The following is a 16,131-nucleotide window of genomic DNA, read 5'->3' as shown; positions in this document are numbered from 1 at the left end:
GTCCTTGTGCATAGCCCTGGGTTCGTGTGCTAAATCCAGCTCCTTGCGTTTACTGGGGTGAAGATGCCCCTTCTGTTAGGCTGCATGAGAGGCTCATTGACATGGCACGGTACGTTATGAACTTTATTTTCTCAGTGCCCGGGGAGGGAGGGATCACCCAGATGGGGAATTGCTGCCACATTTGTCCTACTGATGCTCCTTCTGGAGCCTGGCTTATGGGCTGATGCTTTGAGTAGCAGAGACCTGGGGAGGGCAGGGGCTGACCCCGAACCCCGGGGAGGTACTGTGCCCATCTCAGAGTTTGAGAGCTGGGTATGAGCTGCAAAAACTGGGACCTGAAGTGATACGTGTGAGGGTGGCAGCTGCGCCGTGAGGGTCTGTGCACTGCACCCAAGCAGGTGCTTCCAAGCAACCACCACTGGGAAAAAGCAGCGCTGGCTGTGCCCTCTCTGTCCGTTGGCACTGCCCTTGCACAGGGAGAGCATGTTTGGACAGCTGGGTGGCTTGCTGTATCCTGGATGCTCCTTTGGGTGCATTATGGAGAACAATTTGTTCTCAAGCCCAAGGGAGCTTGTGTGGGAATATCATCCACATTGGGTAGGATGTGCCTGATGCCTTTGAGTGTCCCTTGAGCTCCTTTTGTAATGAGCAGGCAGAAAGAGGTGCTTCTGGGGCAGAAACAATCTCCTACAGCAGATATGTGAGCTGGGGCAGGTGGACCAGGAGTAGCCATTGCCTTCTAGCTGACCAGAGCAGAGCTGGCTTAGCCAGCGGGTCTCAGGATGAGGGTCCCAACTCTCCCCTTTGTGTCCCATCATCCCCTTGCTGGTTCACGTTGGCCATGCGGGGCAGAAACAGGCCTTTGGTTCTTGTGGAGACCCATCTGCCCGCTGTGTCATCACCCTGGCTAGAGGGGCTGCCAGCCCAAAGCTTGGTGCTGCAGGCTGGAGAAGACCGTCAGCCTGCTGATACAGAACTCGTGCAGAGTACAGAGAGGGGCAGGCTGCAGGGTGGGGAGTACTGTCTGCCCTCATTTATGAATGGCTGAAAATGCAGCTGGACACCCTTGTTTGGCTTCCAGCCATCCCATCTAGATGCAGGTCTGTTAGCCCAAGCACAGCCCTGACCCGGCCACACTCAGAGGCAAGTACCTTTATCAGTCTGTAGCCCAATCTTGGCCAGATTTTGCAGGGCTTGCCTGGAAGATGAGCGTCTCTGTGAGTACACACTGCGGGGCAGGACTCCTGGTGCCATGAGGTGCTGGGGAGCAGCTGGGATGCTCTTGAACTGGCTTCCTCTGTAGCCCTCTTCCAGCCCTCCAAGGGCAGCATGGTGCCCGCCCGCAGTGCCTGTGACAGGGCTCCCCTGTACCCCAACACGTCACGCGGCGCTGAGGCCATGCTCCGGTTTCTTTTAGTGCTGGCGACGAGGGCCAGGCAGCCTTGGCTGTCGTGCAGGCGTCCCAGAAGGACTGCGGGGTCTACCGGTGCGTGATCAGCAACGAGTACGGCACTGACTCCACCGATTTCCTGCTCAGCCCAGAAGGTGAGGAGCCCTCAGCAGCCTGGCAGCTCTCCCGGCTGCCCGGGTGTGCCATGGGGCAGTGCAGCAAGCCACGAAGAGGGCTTGGTGGCAGGCTGCAGAGGGTGAGCCTTGCACGCCCCAAACACCACCTCTGTGAGGTCCATCTGCCTCCACCTGCTAATTTATGAGCAATTCACGCCATCCTCCTTGCCATCCCTCGGTGTCCCACCTGCCTGTGGGGCAGGGTGGGATCCTGGCAGGACCTTGACACCTCTTTGCTTTGTGTCTCCTCTAGTGCTGTCAGGATTTGTCTTGCGGGAAGAGATCGAAGGTAAGGGCTATGTGCTGATGAGCTGCAACTGCTGCCCCTTGCTGCGTGGGGGGCAGGCAGCTCTGTGGTGGGGGCAGGACGTGCCCCTCTTGTCCCCCCTCACCAGCTCTTCCCTCCACCAGTTGGAGAGGAGATCGAGATGACGCCCATGGTGTTCGCAAAGGGCTTGGCTGATGCGGGCTACTGGGGGGATAAGCTCTTCGGGCGCGTGGTGAACGAGGACATGGAAGTGGGCGCCGGTTTCCTGCGCAAAGCCTGCCGTGCCAGAGCCATCTATGGCCTGGAGCCCGTCTTTGAGTCCGGCTGCACCTGCGTCATCAAAGTGCACAATTTCATTGTCTTTGGGACCAAGAATGAGAACAGCCTCATCGAGAAGAACTACGATATCACCATCCAGGTGGGCATCCTTGGGGGGCACCCTCTGCCTGTCTCCCCCACTCCTTCCCTGTCTGTCTGTGCCATGCTCCCCAGCTCTGTGCCCACTTCTTTATTTCCATCCGCTTTTCTGAATGCTCTGGAGGGGTCGAGCCATCCCAGCTGGCTGGTGATGTCCTTGTTGTTCTTGCCTTCAGCTCTTCTCTCTGAGCTGCCTGGAGCTTTTCTGTCACTCGTCCTTTGATCACTGGAACACGGAAACCAATGGCAGTGATCCCAAGGGTTACCTTGCTGGGGGGGGGGGTGGGGTGTCCTGGGGAAGCGTTGGTGTGAGGCGGGACAGGGCCCTGACTCTCCTGCTTGCATCTCCAGGAATGTAAAATCCAGAATTCCAGCCGTGAGTACTGCAAGATCTTTGCTGCTGAGGCACGAGCCGTCCCTGATTTCGGAGCAGTGCCCGAGTAAGTGAGGTGCTGCGGCTCCACTGGCTTCCCGTGCTGGCAGAGCACCCTGGGGGATGGCGGGAGGGTTCCCCGTGGGTGCACGGGACATCCCGAAGGACAGCACGCTCTTCTCCCACCCTCACGTGGGAGGAATACTGGGGGGAAGGCAGTGGGGAAAGGCAAAAGCCTGGGTTGCAGACTGCAGTGCATATCTCCACATGCTGTGGTGGCCCAGCTGGTGCTGACCCTGTCTGTGCGCTCCCATGCAGGATAATTCCTCTGTACCTGATTTACCGACCGTCCAACAACATCCCCTATGCCACGATGGAGGAGGACCTGGGAGGGCCCTGCCAGCAGTACTGTGTCACTGAGAGAGACGGCAGCTTGGTGGCACGAGGCACCTCAGAGATTGTGCTCAAATGCTGCACCTTCCAGCATTGGGTCTACCAGTGGACGAATGGAAACATCCTTGTGACTGACATGGAAGGTAAAGGGATCTCCTGTCTGATCCCAATGTTTCCTCAACACCCTGTGGCCTGCAAAAGAAGGAGGAAAAACCCCAGCCTAGCCCTCCTGCCTCTCTCCCCACGTGCCGTGGAGCCCAGCTCCCAGGGCGATGACCTGCCCTTCGTGCCTGTGCCTGTCCTTTTCTGGGCAGAGACTGGTTGTCCTCCCTTTCATTGCAGGAGTGGGCTGGAAGATGACCAACGTGCGGATCGCTACCAACCTGAAAGGGTGAGTGACCCCGAGCTGCTGGCACAGGGTGGTCTTGGCTGTCCCCAGCTCCACCGCTCGCATGGCGAGGGGCCATGGTAGTGAGTGTGGCCAGGCTGCCTCCTCGGCTCCCTGCCCCGGTCTTCTGGTGCAAAGCAGGAGCTGAGGATGGCTGTCTTGACAGGTTCCACGGCCTGAAGGAAAGCTGCTTCCCCTCCCTGCTGGAGCAGTTTGTGACGGCTCACCAGTGTAACCGTTACTGCAGCATCCTGGGCCTGAAGACGCTGGAGCCAGCCAAGCCCAAGGGCTCCAAGAGCCCCTCCATGGGTAGGAAATCTGCCCAGTCCAGCCCCCAGCTCCAGAAGAAGGGCCTGGCGAGTCCCCAGGGGACCCGCAAGGCTGCCACGAGCCCCAAGAGCTCCCGGAAAGCTGCAGAAACAGGGGAGGCCCTGGCAGCCTCCAAAGCCGGGTCAGGAGAAAGCGGCAGGTCTGGCCGCCCACAGTAGCTGGAGCTGCTGCGGCTGGGACCCCCTGCTGCAGACACCAGCCTGAGCAGCCCAGAGGCAGCCCGCAACCAGGCTGGGAAAGGGAGACCCCGGCAGCGGCCGCTGCCCCTGCTCTCCTCCCTTTGGCTCCCACCCTGGCCCGTGGCGCTTGCGTTGTGTTGTGTGTGCTAGTGTGAGCGGCTCGGCTGGGGTCACCGAGGGGCTGTGAACTGCCAGCGATGCGGCACCCTCGCCTGTACCTCTTTACAAGAGCTGCTGCCAGTGGTGGAGCCTACGGGGCCGCGTGTCCCCCCGCCACGCTCGGTCTCGCTTTCTTCTCTCCAATCTCTCCGTTTGCCTTCCTTAAGGCAGCGGCTGTCAGAGCTGCTCCCTCGGGCTTTGCCCCCTGCCTGGTTCCCCTGAGCAAACTGGGAGTCCCGGCTGCCCTCCTGGCTCCCAGCACCTCGTTGTCCTTCTTTGTGTCCTCCATAAAGCCACCGCACCAAGCCCTGCCAGCGCTCTGTGTCAGGGATGTGAACCCCAACAGAGCCGGGGAGTCCTATTTGCACTGCTGCACCATGGTTTAGCGGTGAGCTGCAGGGCTCCTGCTGCTGTCTCTTGAGGTTCTGGGGTGCGGGACAGTCCTGTGGCGGGGCGCTGGCATTGGCACCGGTGGCTGCACGGGGATGGGATTTTGCACCCCTGCCCTCCTGGCGCCCCACATGCCCCAGGGTAAGCCTCGCTCCCTCTTGCTGCGGGTCACAGTGCTGCTGTGGGTGTCGGCTAGCGCCACGGTAAGGATGCTCTACCTCACATGGGGCACCCGGGAGCGGGGCGAAGGGGAGACCTCCCCGCCGTGCCAGGCACCGCTTTGGCACATGCGGGTGTCCAGCCCGCAGGACTCCCCCTTACATACGCAGACCCTGTATGCCCTGCCCAGCCCCGCAGCATGACCTGGTCATGCTGGCTTGGCATCACCCCCCACCTTGGCACGTGCGGTACCCCAGTGGCAGCACCCACGCTGGGCTCCGCAGTGGGAGGCAGAGATGGACAGGTGGTGATGCTCGTGCGGGAAAGTAAAGCGCCCTGCGGTGCATTGAGCCTCCCGTGTGCCCGTCAGCTCACTCGGGCGTGCAGCAGCCGGCAGAGCGTTGCAGCAGGCAGCGAGGCTTGCAGAGAGCCCCAGCGCTGCCTGCTTCATCTCACCTTCCCTAGGGCTTTGGAGGAGGCTGCCAGGCACCAGCAATGCCACCTGGCAAGGTGGTGACCGAAACGGTGGCTGGGTGCAGCCTGGCAGAAGAGGGAAGGGACCGGGCTGGGAGTGAAGCATGCTCCGGAGTCCTGGTGCTTTGTCGTTAGGTCATTGTAAAATAACGATGTACATAACGTGGCCGTGTTGGCGAATGGGTGCTCTCGAGTGCAATAAAGCGAGAAGGACTGGCCTGTTCTCCGGTTCTGTGTTCCCTGCGGAAAAGATGCACCCAAGCAGGGCAGGACGGGGTGGCTTTGTGTTCGGGGGAAGGAAATATCTTCCAGTAATGGCTTTACCCCCCGGTCCGCACCCTGCGGGGGAGAAGAGGGTGGCCAGGGCCGGACCCTAAAGCTGGCATGTGGCGGAGGCTCGGCTTGCGAGGTCTGCAGCAAACGCTGGCAAAGCACCCCATGCCCTGTGGGACAGCTGCCGCCGGTGGCCGCGGGGCGCTGAGGGCAAGCACACGGGGCTTTCCATGGTTTATTTGGGAGCAGTTCCTTTGTGTCCATGGGGCCAGCACCTAAGGGTGCTGGTTGTGCAAGGTGCACAGGGTTGTCCATCGTCACCGCAGTGGAGAAGACCAGATGCAGAGGACTCTGGTGGGTATTTTTTCTTCCTTTGGGGTCAGACCTGGCAGATCCGGGTGCTCCCAGGCCCTTGTCCCCAGAGTGGGCAGCTTCCTGCACCTTTCTAGGTTGTCCCCATGCAGGACGTGTGGTTGTAGTGCCTGCAGCACTGCGTCAGGCACAGCACGCTCTCTGCCGTGTCAGCCCAGGCTCCTGTGAAGGAGAGCGTCCCGTTCTCAAGCACCGAGCTGGAAGGAGAGAAGTGCAGTCAGGACAAATTGCTGCCCCACCACCTGTGTGCCCCGGAGAGGACCGTACGGCTCTGGGGCCCTTCACACCCACCTGGCAAAGAGCTGCTTGCAGCACGTGTACATGGTGTAGCTGGTAGAGTTGAAGTTGGCGGTGCTGAGGAAGGTCACGCAGTCGCCCGCCTCCGTTGGCACGTGAAGGAGACCTGGGGGACAACATCTCCTGGTTGGGGCTCTTGAGACACCATACATACGAATCCCATACCCTGAGCATGCTTGCAAATCCTGTGCCCCAGTCCCACTCGCAAATCCTGTACCTGGGACTGTGCTTCCAGGTCCCGTGCGCCGTCCCACCTTACCCCCCAGACGGTTGCAGCAGTGACCCCAGGGAGCTCCTCGCAGTGCCCCAAATGTCCCCATCCCATCCCAGCTGTGGATGAGGGGCCCCAGCAGAGCTATTATGCTCTGGCATCTCTTGGCAAAGCCATGAGGGGACAGCGGAGGGTTTGGATACTCTGGCAGAGTCACGGGGAGGACAGCCCAGCCGTCCCCATCCCTGCACCTGCATTTATAGGGATCTTCAACCCTTTGCCTGTCCGTCCTCGGCTCTTTCTGGCCCCACTGGCAGTGGGCAGGGACCTACCTGCCAGGCAGGCGTTGAGCATGGAGACGCAGATGCCGGTGAGCAGGGCTCGCAGCACCACAGAGGCTAAGACGCCCTTGCGCTGGGGTACCATGGAGGCTGTGGGGACAAAGCAGGGCAAGTCAGATCCTTGCTCCGGCTCTACCCCCAGTGGGGGACAGGCAGGGACATGTCCCAGGTCCCCAGCTGGCTCTGCCACGTAGTGGCCCACCCCGGACCCATGGGTGATCAATCAGAGCCCTCGGCGCTCTCTGCGCTGGAGTCTCTGCTCTTTGCCCCGTGGCTGGGTGGCACCCGGGCTTGTGGCATGTGCACGTGCTCTTGCCCATGGGTGCAGTGCAAAATCGTCCCTATCGACTCGTGCAAATCCTGTTTCTTATCTGTGTGCTGGCAGAGACCAAACACGGAGGCTTGAGGACAGCAAATTCCTCCTGCCCCAGCCGAGACCTTGCTACCTGGGACCAGGATCCCCCCGCATGGTGCCCAGGCCCCTGGGACACAGGTCACACTCACCCAGGCCTCCCAGCATGATCCCGATGGAGCTGAGGTTGGCGAATCCACAGAGCGCAAAGGTGGTGATGGTCTCGGCTCGCTCCTGGAGGAGACAGCAGCAGGGGCTGGTCACCTTGGCCCAGCATCAGCCCCAGAGCACCCAGAGCTGAGCACTGTGTCATAGCTCCCAGCCCAGCCAGACATGATGAAGATGAGTCCCATGCCCCAGTCCTTTCTCCTTCAGCTGTTTTGGGGAGCAAGAATGCAGGTAGTGGGCAGTCTGTGCCTGGGAGAGGCTGGGCTGGGGGGACAGGGGACCCTGTAGCACTGTGATCTGCCCCACCAAGGACACAGGGCTTCACTGATTCCTTCAGAGTGACCCCATGCCCAGCAGTGTGTGGACATCCAAGTCTAGCTGGCCATAGGTGCTCTCCTGCCCCCAACACTATCATCCCCCTGCCTGCCCACCACCCATCTGCCTGGACAGGTCCCATGCCCCGTTTCCGCTGGCTCCATCCCTGCCCTGTGCCTGGTAGGGTGGCAAGTGTCCCTCACAGATATCCACTGCTTCCGGCTCCCGTCCCACTCCTCCAGGCCCGACAGACGGTTCTTCTTGTACGTGGCCAGTTGCTGGTATGCCACAAACTCATTCAGGAAGATCTTGATCCCCAGGAGCTCGGCCACCAACGGCGAGTCTGCCCAGTCCGCCCCCATGAGAAAGGCCACAGGCATGAGGACGTAGGAGCAAATCACCTGGGGAAAGCATCCCAGAAGGGAGCAACTCAGAGCTGACCGTCTTCATAGCTCTTTAGCTTGGACACCAGCATTTGCCAAACACCCAGCAAGGGTCTCAGCAGCCCACCAAGGCAGTGGGCAAAGGTGGGGATGGGTGGGGGATACAGGCTTTGGCAGCCCAGACCATGGGGCTGCCCATGGGGTTACCTGGAAGGAGAGCCCCTTGATGTCCACCATATCCCCGAACCAGCGCAAGGCAGCGTTGATGAACTCCAGCACCGCCAAGAAGGCAATGAGGTTGGCTGCGATGTTGGCCACGAGCCCCACAGAGGCGGCAGCCCCGTTGCTCGCAGCTTCCAGGATGTTCTGCTCTTCCCTGTGTGGAAAAATGACCCTGATGGGCTCACATGGCCCTGCATCCCCTGCGTGGGGTCAGCTCTCGCTCCCTGGGTGTCCACACCCCACAGGCTCTCCCAGCCTCAGGCCACCCGCCATGTCCACCAAATTGCCCCTGTGGCTTCCCCACACCAGCAGGACACGTACAGCCCCACTCCACCATCCCTCTTCTCACACTCACCCACTGGAGAGGCGGATGCTTTCTTTGCCCTTGAACTTGGACTCTTCCACTTCGGGGTAGACGAGTTTGGACATGGCGAGGGCGCAGGGTGCAGCCATCACGGAGGCCGCAATCAGTGATGCCGCATCTATCTGCAAGGCACACACCATGGGGCTTTGGCACCTCGGCGCAAGGCTGCGCCCCGTGACGTCCCACCCCAGGGCATCCCAACACATGGCTGGCATCAGCCAGCGATGCTCAGAGCGATTCAGGGCTCTCTGTTTGCTCAGGGTGGGAAAAACGTCTCTGTTTTCCCCATCTTAGCTGACCACGGCATGTAGGGCAGCTCGCCTGGATGGAGGCACTGCTGGAGCCGCAGCGATCACGGCCTCGGAGATGTTAATCTCTCCTGCCGTTTGACCTAACCGTGATGATCCTTGTCCCTTCCTTGTCCCTTTTTTATCAGCATCAGAGCAATAGGTTGTGCAACATTGCGAACTTCCACCTGCTGACGAAGAGCCACGCTCCAGGTCTCACCCCTCCCCTGCCCGCCGAGTGGCAACGTCTCATTTCTCTGACCTTTCAACCTTGGCTCCCCGTTTAAGGAGACTAATTAATGTTTAAATAGAAGGAGCTCGGCCAGCAGGTCGAGGGGAAGGTTTATTCCCCATTATGGAGCACTGATGAGGCCATGCTTGGACACCGTGTCCGGGGCTGAGACACTGAGGAGGTCATTCCCCGGGGAGGTGTCTGGGCACAGGACCGCCCAGGCGATGCTGGAAGAGCTGGGCTTGTTTGGCTGGGAGAAAAGAGGGCTGAGGGGGTTGTAGATGCTGTTCCCAACAACTTAAAAGGGGGTTGGGGGGAAGACACTGCCCAGAGGTCCCCAATGAAAGGGTGAGAAGCAATGACACGCTTTCAGTGGGGAAATTCCAGTTGGATGTAAGGAAGAAATTGTTCCCCGTGACCGGGGAACCTGTGGTGGTGAGGACCAGTGAGGTGGGGGGAGATCTCCATCCATGGGGATGTTCACCACCAACCTGGACAAGGCCCTGGGTATCCGCTTGGGCTTTGCCATTTGGGCAGTAGGGTGGATCAGAGACCCCCAGAGGGTCCTTCCAGGCTAAATTATCCCATGATTCAGGGAGATTTGCCCTGCTCGCTGTGCAAGGACACACAGTCAGGGTCCCACAGCAGTGCCTTCTACCTGGCAGGGCTCCGGGGTTTTGGCCAGGCCAGCGAAGGTGAGGCTGGATGCCCTCACTGCAACCTGCCCTCGTCCTGCTTATGGAAGGGGCCCATGGGGCACCCGCTGGGGACCTTTTTCCCCCTGCAAGTTCAGGGCAGGCCTTGTGTGTCAGGACCCCATAGTCATGGAGCGTGTGGCATATGTCTGCTTGTGCACTCACCCCAAAGGAGATGTAGGCACCCATCACACTTCCTGCAATGGTGGAAAAGCCACCAGTCATCACAGCGTGGATTTCTGAACGGGTCATGTCTGCAAGGTACGGGCGGATGAGCAGTGGGGCTTCGGTCTGCGAGAGAGAAATCCCTGTTGTCCTTGAGGCAGGGCCACGCAGGGCCACAGGTCTCTTGGGAAGGGAGGAGAAGACCCTTCCTCTGGGCAGGCTCAGCTGCAAGGGCTGAGAAGCCGGATCTCCTGCCCAGGACCTTACCTGTCCCACAAAAATGTTCCCTGCCACGCTGAGGGTCTCGGTGGGAGTGGTGCCCATCGAGACCTGAAGCAGCCAGGAGATCTGGGGAAAGAGAGGGCCACCGCATTCACAAATGATCCTGGCACCCTGCCACCCACTCCACAAAGCAGGGCACTGTTTGGCCCTCCTGCCTGCTGAAACAGAGGTGATCTCGGGAAGCACCCACAGACCAGGTAGCAACATCAACCCCAGGGCTGGGCTTTCTCAGGAGGACGTGCAAGAAAGAGGGGGTTTGTGTGTATTCTTTTAGCAGGACAAATCACCCCAAATTAGTCCCGTCCCAATTTTTCTGGGACATCCCTCAGCTGATCATAGTAGTCAGAGAAGCCAACAGGTTCTCCTTTCCACCACCATCCCAGAGCCAAGTGGGGGGCCCTACCTTGACAATGAGCCACTGCATGACGCCAAGGTAGTAGAGGATGGACATCACACAACTGAAGAAAACAACGATGGGCAGAGTCTGCAGGCAAGGCACCAGAGCGTGGGGTTAAAGGAGAGTGGAGCAGCACATCTAAGTACACTTGGGGACCAAGCCCCTTTGTCTCATGAGCTGGGCATGGCGTGGTGTTGCATAGCCACCCCAAGCTATTGGTGTGCCACAAGGTGAGCCAGGCTGGCAGGAGGGATGGGGCCAGTGCAAATCCCCCATGGCACTGAGGAGGTCTACAGGTGGGCACAAAGCTGAGGGAGACCCATCCTTGAGCTGGTTGAGCTCTGCTCTGGCAACACTGGCTGCGTTCAGCTCCGTGCTCTCCAGGACCCAGCAAGGCAGCCAGGCCAGAAGAAAACTGGGCTCTGCCTCTCCCTCCCATACCCCATTCCCCAAGCTGACCTGAAAGGCAAAGACTTCTTCAATGAGCTTGTCCCCAAAGACGAAGCTGGAGCCAGCTGTGGTGTAGCCCAGGAATAACTGCAAGTGGATAAGTTACGTGGTAGGACGGAGGTCTCCATTAGCTTTTTCCCTGACATCTCACTTCAACCACGACACAGGGGTCCATACCCCCAGCCCCACAGCTCATTTCACTGCCCCGTCAGAGAAGGACCTTGTGAAACCTAAGCTGGGGATACTGGTGGGCTGTCTCTGAGCCACGGACTTCCAGCCTGCAAGGGAGACCGCACCAAAGGGCCTGGGCTGCTGCAGAAACCCAGGGAATAGATGGCTTTTCTCCACCTGCCCCCCAAAATGTTTGTGAGCGTGCAGTCCCTGCAGCTTCTCTGTCCCATGCCACCCTCTGCTCTTGCTGATCCCAGAGGAGCTACATGGAGAGCGCAAGCATGGGACAGCGAGCAGACTCAGTACCTGGATCTGGTCACCCAGCCAGCGGAAAGCTTGGACACCCGGGGTTGTTCGGAGGACGAAGAGTCCAAACAAGAACTCCAAGCCAAGACCCCAGAAAACAGCTCTCCAGGACACCTGGGGACCAAGAGCAGAACAGGGACTGAGATGTCAGCAAAGCCCACAGACTTCCTTCTCTGGCTTCCTGCCCCTTTGGCAGCTGCACGTGACAAACACCATCACACTGTGCCCTGGGTGAGGGTCATGGGGATGCTAAAAAAGTGTCATAGAAACCCACAAACACAGGTTGGTAGAAGAAGACAAGTCGGTGGGATGCAGGAACTGGCTGGTGGAACATAACCTGCCAGGCTTACCCAGGAGGAGACAAGCATAGAGACCTTCTGATGGTTTGACTTGAAGCATGGACCCTCTAGGCAAAAATTCCTGTTCCTTGGGAGGAAGGGGGTGGAGGGACTGCCCAAAACATTGAAGTAGGTTAGGCTGGAAGCCACTGGGACTTCAGTCATTTCTGCCCAAGCCACCCAGGGCACCTGAACCTCAGGCCCACCTTCTACCTGCAGGCACCTGATGCTCAGGCATAGGTCTGGTGCTGGGTCTCTGGGTCTGACACACTATGAGAGACATGGCGGAAAAGAGGATGGAAGAACTGTAGGGGAGCCCTGAGTTGAGCAGTGAGAAGAGGGTAGATTTGGGGCTCCATCCACCTGACCAGCTCAGCTGATCAGTGTGCCCAGCTCTGGCCAGGAGCCCTGCTGGGCTTCTGCTTCCTCCAGGGATCTCCAGTGATAGGCCATCAGGAGATGCCAGTGGGAAGGGAGCACTTCTTCCTCAGTGCTGGGTTGCTACCTCCTGCGAGGGGACTAATGGCCAAGCCACACCTGAAACACATACTGCGCCGTGGTGCTTGGAGCAGGCGAACAGGAACAGCACCAAAAAGGAGAAGCCAGCTAACGAGATGAGCTGCTCTGGATTTCTGGCGGTGTCCAAAGCCAGCCACGTGATCAGGCCTCCCAGGAGGGCCACCCACAGCAGCCTGCAAAGAAAATCCCAGACTGTCACAGAGAGGATGACCCCATGGGGAGAGCAGCTCATGAAGGGCAGGAGATGTGGGGAGATGCAGGAGATGCCACCGTAAGGTCCATGTATCTGATGAAACCTGGGGCTCAGACACAAATGAGGGGTGTGAATAGCCATCATGCTACTGAGGTAGAGTACAAGATGTTTCTGCCACGGCTTTTCAGTGGTTCCCAGATTGGGCCATGCCTTATCATTCATGAGGTGCCTGCACGGCACTAGGGCATGTTCCCAGTGCCACCAGCTGTCAGTTGGACCAGCCCAGCTCTGGTGGGGCAGCCATGAGAGAGGGGACTGGGCACTGGGAGAGATGTGGCCCTGCCTCTTCCCGACTCACCATTTCAGCCACGGCCAGGACTTTTGGAAGCATTTCCAAACGGGGCTGAGGAGCAGCAATACCTTTGCCCCACAGTGCTTCTTGAAGAGACTCCAGCAGACAAAGAAGGCAACCACAGCAGTCATGACAACCAAGGCAAGGGCTCGCTGGAAGTTGAGCCAACAGGCCGCAATGAAGTAGCACAGGTAGGCTGGAGAAGGCACGTTGGGGGTCAGAAACATCAGGGCCATAGGATCGCGGATTCATAACACTAACCGGGGCCAATAATGAGGTTCATTTCTTCCAAATGTCCTTCCCCAGCCACCCTTGAGGCTCCCAGCTGTGCGTGGGGAGGGCTTAGGGAGCACCACCTCAGCAGCCAGACTCACTGGTGACAGCACCTCAGCTGTCTGGGGGCACATGGAGTGAGCAGAAGAGGCTCAGCAAACCCTTTGGGTAGGTGGAGAAAGGGGAGGAGGACAGTGAGGTGCAGGTAGCACTCCTGGAGAGGAGTGGTGGGGTGAGGAGGAGGAAAGCAGTGGGGCTGGTGAGAGCGGATACAACCTCCACGTGGGTGGCTGTGACCAGTGCTTGAGGCTGGGGGCATGGCCAGCCAAAGGGATGTGGAGATGGGGTCTCAGTGCCAGGAAGTCCTCACCTACTCCAAGAAGCCCCAGGATGACCATTCTCAACACCTTGGCATGAGCCTTGCAGAAGCGCTTTGCCTTGGATGCCGGCTGTAGGGCCTTCCTGGGGGGAGTCACACACCAGAGACGTGAGAGGCGCAGAAGATGGATCCTGAAGATCAACCCAACCCAACCCAATAGACCTGGGTGGTGACCCAGCCTCCCGGAGGGCACCTGTGGCAGTGGCAAGGTGGTGTAGGTGTGCTGTGGCCTCTAGCAGCTCTACTGCCCACTCCCAGGAGGAGCGAGCTGGCCCGTTATGGCCAGGGAGACCCCACTACATGGCCCAGCACCCCAGGAACCCCGAGCGGAGGCTTGCTCTGGGCTGCTACTGTAGGGACAGAGACCTGCCACTGCCACCCCAAAAAGCCATATGGAGTCATCAGGCACTGTGTGTCCTGTGTGGTCAATACGACCCTACTCTGCTCCCAGATCAGGTACTTGCAAGCCTGGTTTGGCTCCAGGAGAAACGCTGGCCCAAGGATTGCAGACATGCTATGAGCACTGGAAATACCCTACATACACGCATCACCAGGGGTTGTTGTCCTACCTGCAGTAGGAGGAGAATCTCCCTTTCCCTTCTCCTCTCCTCTCCTCCTTGCTCTCACCACGTGGCCCATCAGAATCCGCGTAGAGTCTCTCCTCCCCCTGGAAAACATGGTTAGTGGGAGCGTACTGAGCAGCTCCTGTACCCCAATGGGAGGGGAAGGGAGGACTTACCACGGAGCTGAAAGCTGGGTTATCTGCACCCCTCTCAAGGTTGTCCAGGGTTATCTGGTTTTCCTCCATCTCCAGAAAAGCTGCAGCTTCAGCGCATTAGAGAAACTGCACTGTGAGGGACCAACGCTGGCTGGGGAGAGAAGGATGGGATCAGCTTTGGGAAGGATGAAAGTCCAACCCTGATTTTCAATTCCGTGTCTCCGAGAGGAGAACACCCTTTGCAGTAGGGATTCAGAGCAGTTCCTGCACCAGCACATCAAGGGACCGTCCCATGGTGGCCTCAAGCTGTGGGTCTGGTGTGCTGGCTGACTTGTTCTCCCATAACTCTGGGAAGGTCTGGGCTCTTCCATGCATCCAAGGAATTACAGGAAAGGATTAGATGCAGCCAGGAGAGTTAGTGCTCCTCCTCCAAGTTGGTGGCAGTGGCCACCGGTCTCCATGAGCCCCTTTGAAAGTGGGATTTTGCAAAAAAAAAAAAATATCTGTCTGCGCACCTCATGGAGAGGTCTTGGTGCAACCGAGTAAGATAGGGAAGAATGTCCTTTCATGTTAATTACTAGTAAAGTGCAGGAGCGATGGGTAGGAATAAGTGGTAGTTTGCATGGAGACTGGTCCTAAAGGAGGATCATACTGGGAGAACTGGTCCAGCAAAGCCAGAAGAACCAGTGTTATGCCAGGGCAGGAACCCTTGGGGCATCCCATTTGCACACCCTCCCAGTTCCTCTACCTGGAGAAGGATGAGGGAAGAGCAGAGAAGGCAGCAATCAACCGTAGGAGCAATGCTGTGTGAGGACAGAGGGAGTGAGAAGTTGCCCTTGCTCTGGAGGAGAGTCGTAGAGGTCTTCATGGAGAAGGTGGAGAGAGCAGCGTCATCGCCTGCTGCTTGCAGTATGAGAACTAGGGTCTGCTGAAGGCAGCGACCCAGCCCCAAATGAAACACGAGGAGGTGAGGAGTTTTGGAGAACATTCCCCTCAACGTGGGACCTCAGGGTGGCTGAAGGTGGCAGTGGGCTCCACGGGCCAGCAGAGCCACCAAGAGGGACCACTGAGGCGTGCTGGATGCCAACATGTCCCTGGGCTTGTGGCTCCAGCAGGGCAGGACCCTGGGCCATGGTGAGAACCCAGGACCCCAGACCTCCTCCAGGACCTCCAGCACCCCTGATGCCTCCTGGGGCTCAGGGAAGCCCCACCAGCACCTGGCAGGGGTCAGGAGGACTCCCCCTCTGAAGGCCCACCCCATTTCAGGGACACCACCCCAGGACCCCCCAGCACTCATGGACCCCTTCAGGACCTCCCAGGGCTCCCAGTTCCCCCCCATCCCTCCCAGGCTCAGTGCCCTCCAGGACCTCTGGGCTGATGCCACCTCCACAGCACTCCCCAGTACCACCCCCACCCCACCCCACGTGGCTCATCTGCCTTTTGTTTTCGTGATTTCTCATTGGCTGCCCTCTCCTCCGGGGGTGGGGCTGTGAGGGCAGGCAGCCAATCAGTGGGGCGGCAGGTGGGCGCCCCCCACACCCCACTCATGCCCCCTCAAGCCCCCCAGGTCCTTGTCCCCCACACCCTCATGACCCAGTGCCCCATGCCCTCGTGCCCACCATGGCCTCGTGCCCACCATGGCCTTGTGCCCCCCACGTCCTCTTGCCACCAGCCTCATGCCCCCCATGTCCTCACGCCCCACGCCCTCATGCCCCCTCCATGTCCTCATGCCACCCATGTCCCTGTACCCACACCTTCGTGCCCCCCATGTCCCCGTGCTCCACACCCTCCATGTCCCCACACCCTCATGCCACCCATGTCCCCAACCCCCGTGCTCTTGCGCCCCCCAATGTCCTCATCCCCCACACCCTCACACCCTCACTGTGCCCCATGGACCCCCCACCCCCCGCCAGCCCCCCGCGCTCACCCGCTGGCCGTGCCGCTCCCGGTCCCGCTCCCCGGTTACCGATTAACAGCTCG

At 59.3% G+C, this 16,131-nt stretch overlaps 2 protein-coding genes across 4 annotated transcripts in view; one reads left to right on the top strand and one right to left on the bottom strand.

The window, feature by feature from the left end:
* ALPK3 (alpha kinase 3) overlaps positions 1-5,319 on the top strand; it is a gene marked incomplete at its 5' end in the record, with an annotated part of 34,706 nt that extends 29,387 nt beyond the window's left edge. For all 3 annotated transcript variants that reach the window (XM_082488592.1, XM_082488591.1, XM_082488593.1), the window contains 7 exons: positions 1,418-1,545; positions 1,820-1,855; positions 1,978-2,252; positions 2,603-2,691; positions 2,943-3,160; positions 3,360-3,408; positions 3,572-5,319. In XM_082488592.1, coding sequence (XP_082344718.1) covers positions 1,418-1,545; positions 1,820-1,855; positions 1,978-2,252; positions 2,603-2,691; positions 2,943-3,160; positions 3,360-3,408; positions 3,572-3,893 — 1,117 coding nt within the window. In that variant the 3' untranslated portion in view covers positions 3,894-5,319. The remainder of the gene's footprint in view (positions 1-1,417; positions 1,546-1,819; positions 1,856-1,977; positions 2,253-2,602; positions 2,692-2,942; positions 3,161-3,359; positions 3,409-3,571) is intronic.
* Positions 5,320-5,724: 405 nt separating this feature from the next.
* Positions 5,725-14,241, bottom strand: LOC309676434 (sodium/nucleoside cotransporter 1-like; the record flags this gene model as incomplete). The annotated part of the gene is made up of 17 exons (XM_082488973.1): positions 5,725-5,938; positions 6,033-6,144; positions 6,582-6,680; positions 7,095-7,176; positions 7,629-7,826; positions 8,016-8,184; positions 8,386-8,516; positions 9,774-9,899; positions 10,041-10,121; positions 10,459-10,539; positions 10,912-10,989; positions 11,380-11,493; positions 12,268-12,409; positions 12,788-12,977; positions 13,425-13,516; positions 14,003-14,100; positions 14,173-14,241. The coding sequence occupies 17 exons, from the start codon at positions 14,239-14,241 to the stop codon at positions 5,815-5,817; spliced, it is 1,986 nt and encodes a 661-aa protein (XP_082345099.1). The 3' UTR covers positions 5,725-5,814.
* Between the last annotated feature and the right edge of the window lie 1,890 nt (positions 14,242-16,131).

The sequence above is a fragment of the Vanellus vanellus genome (assembly GCF_965231255.1).
Source record: "Vanellus vanellus genome assembly, chromosome: 11".
Taxonomy (NCBI): Eukaryota; Metazoa; Chordata; class Aves; order Charadriiformes; family Charadriidae; genus Vanellus; species Vanellus vanellus.
The sequence above is the reverse complement of the archived record's forward strand: the minus strand, read 5'-3'. Positions and strand labels throughout refer to the sequence as shown.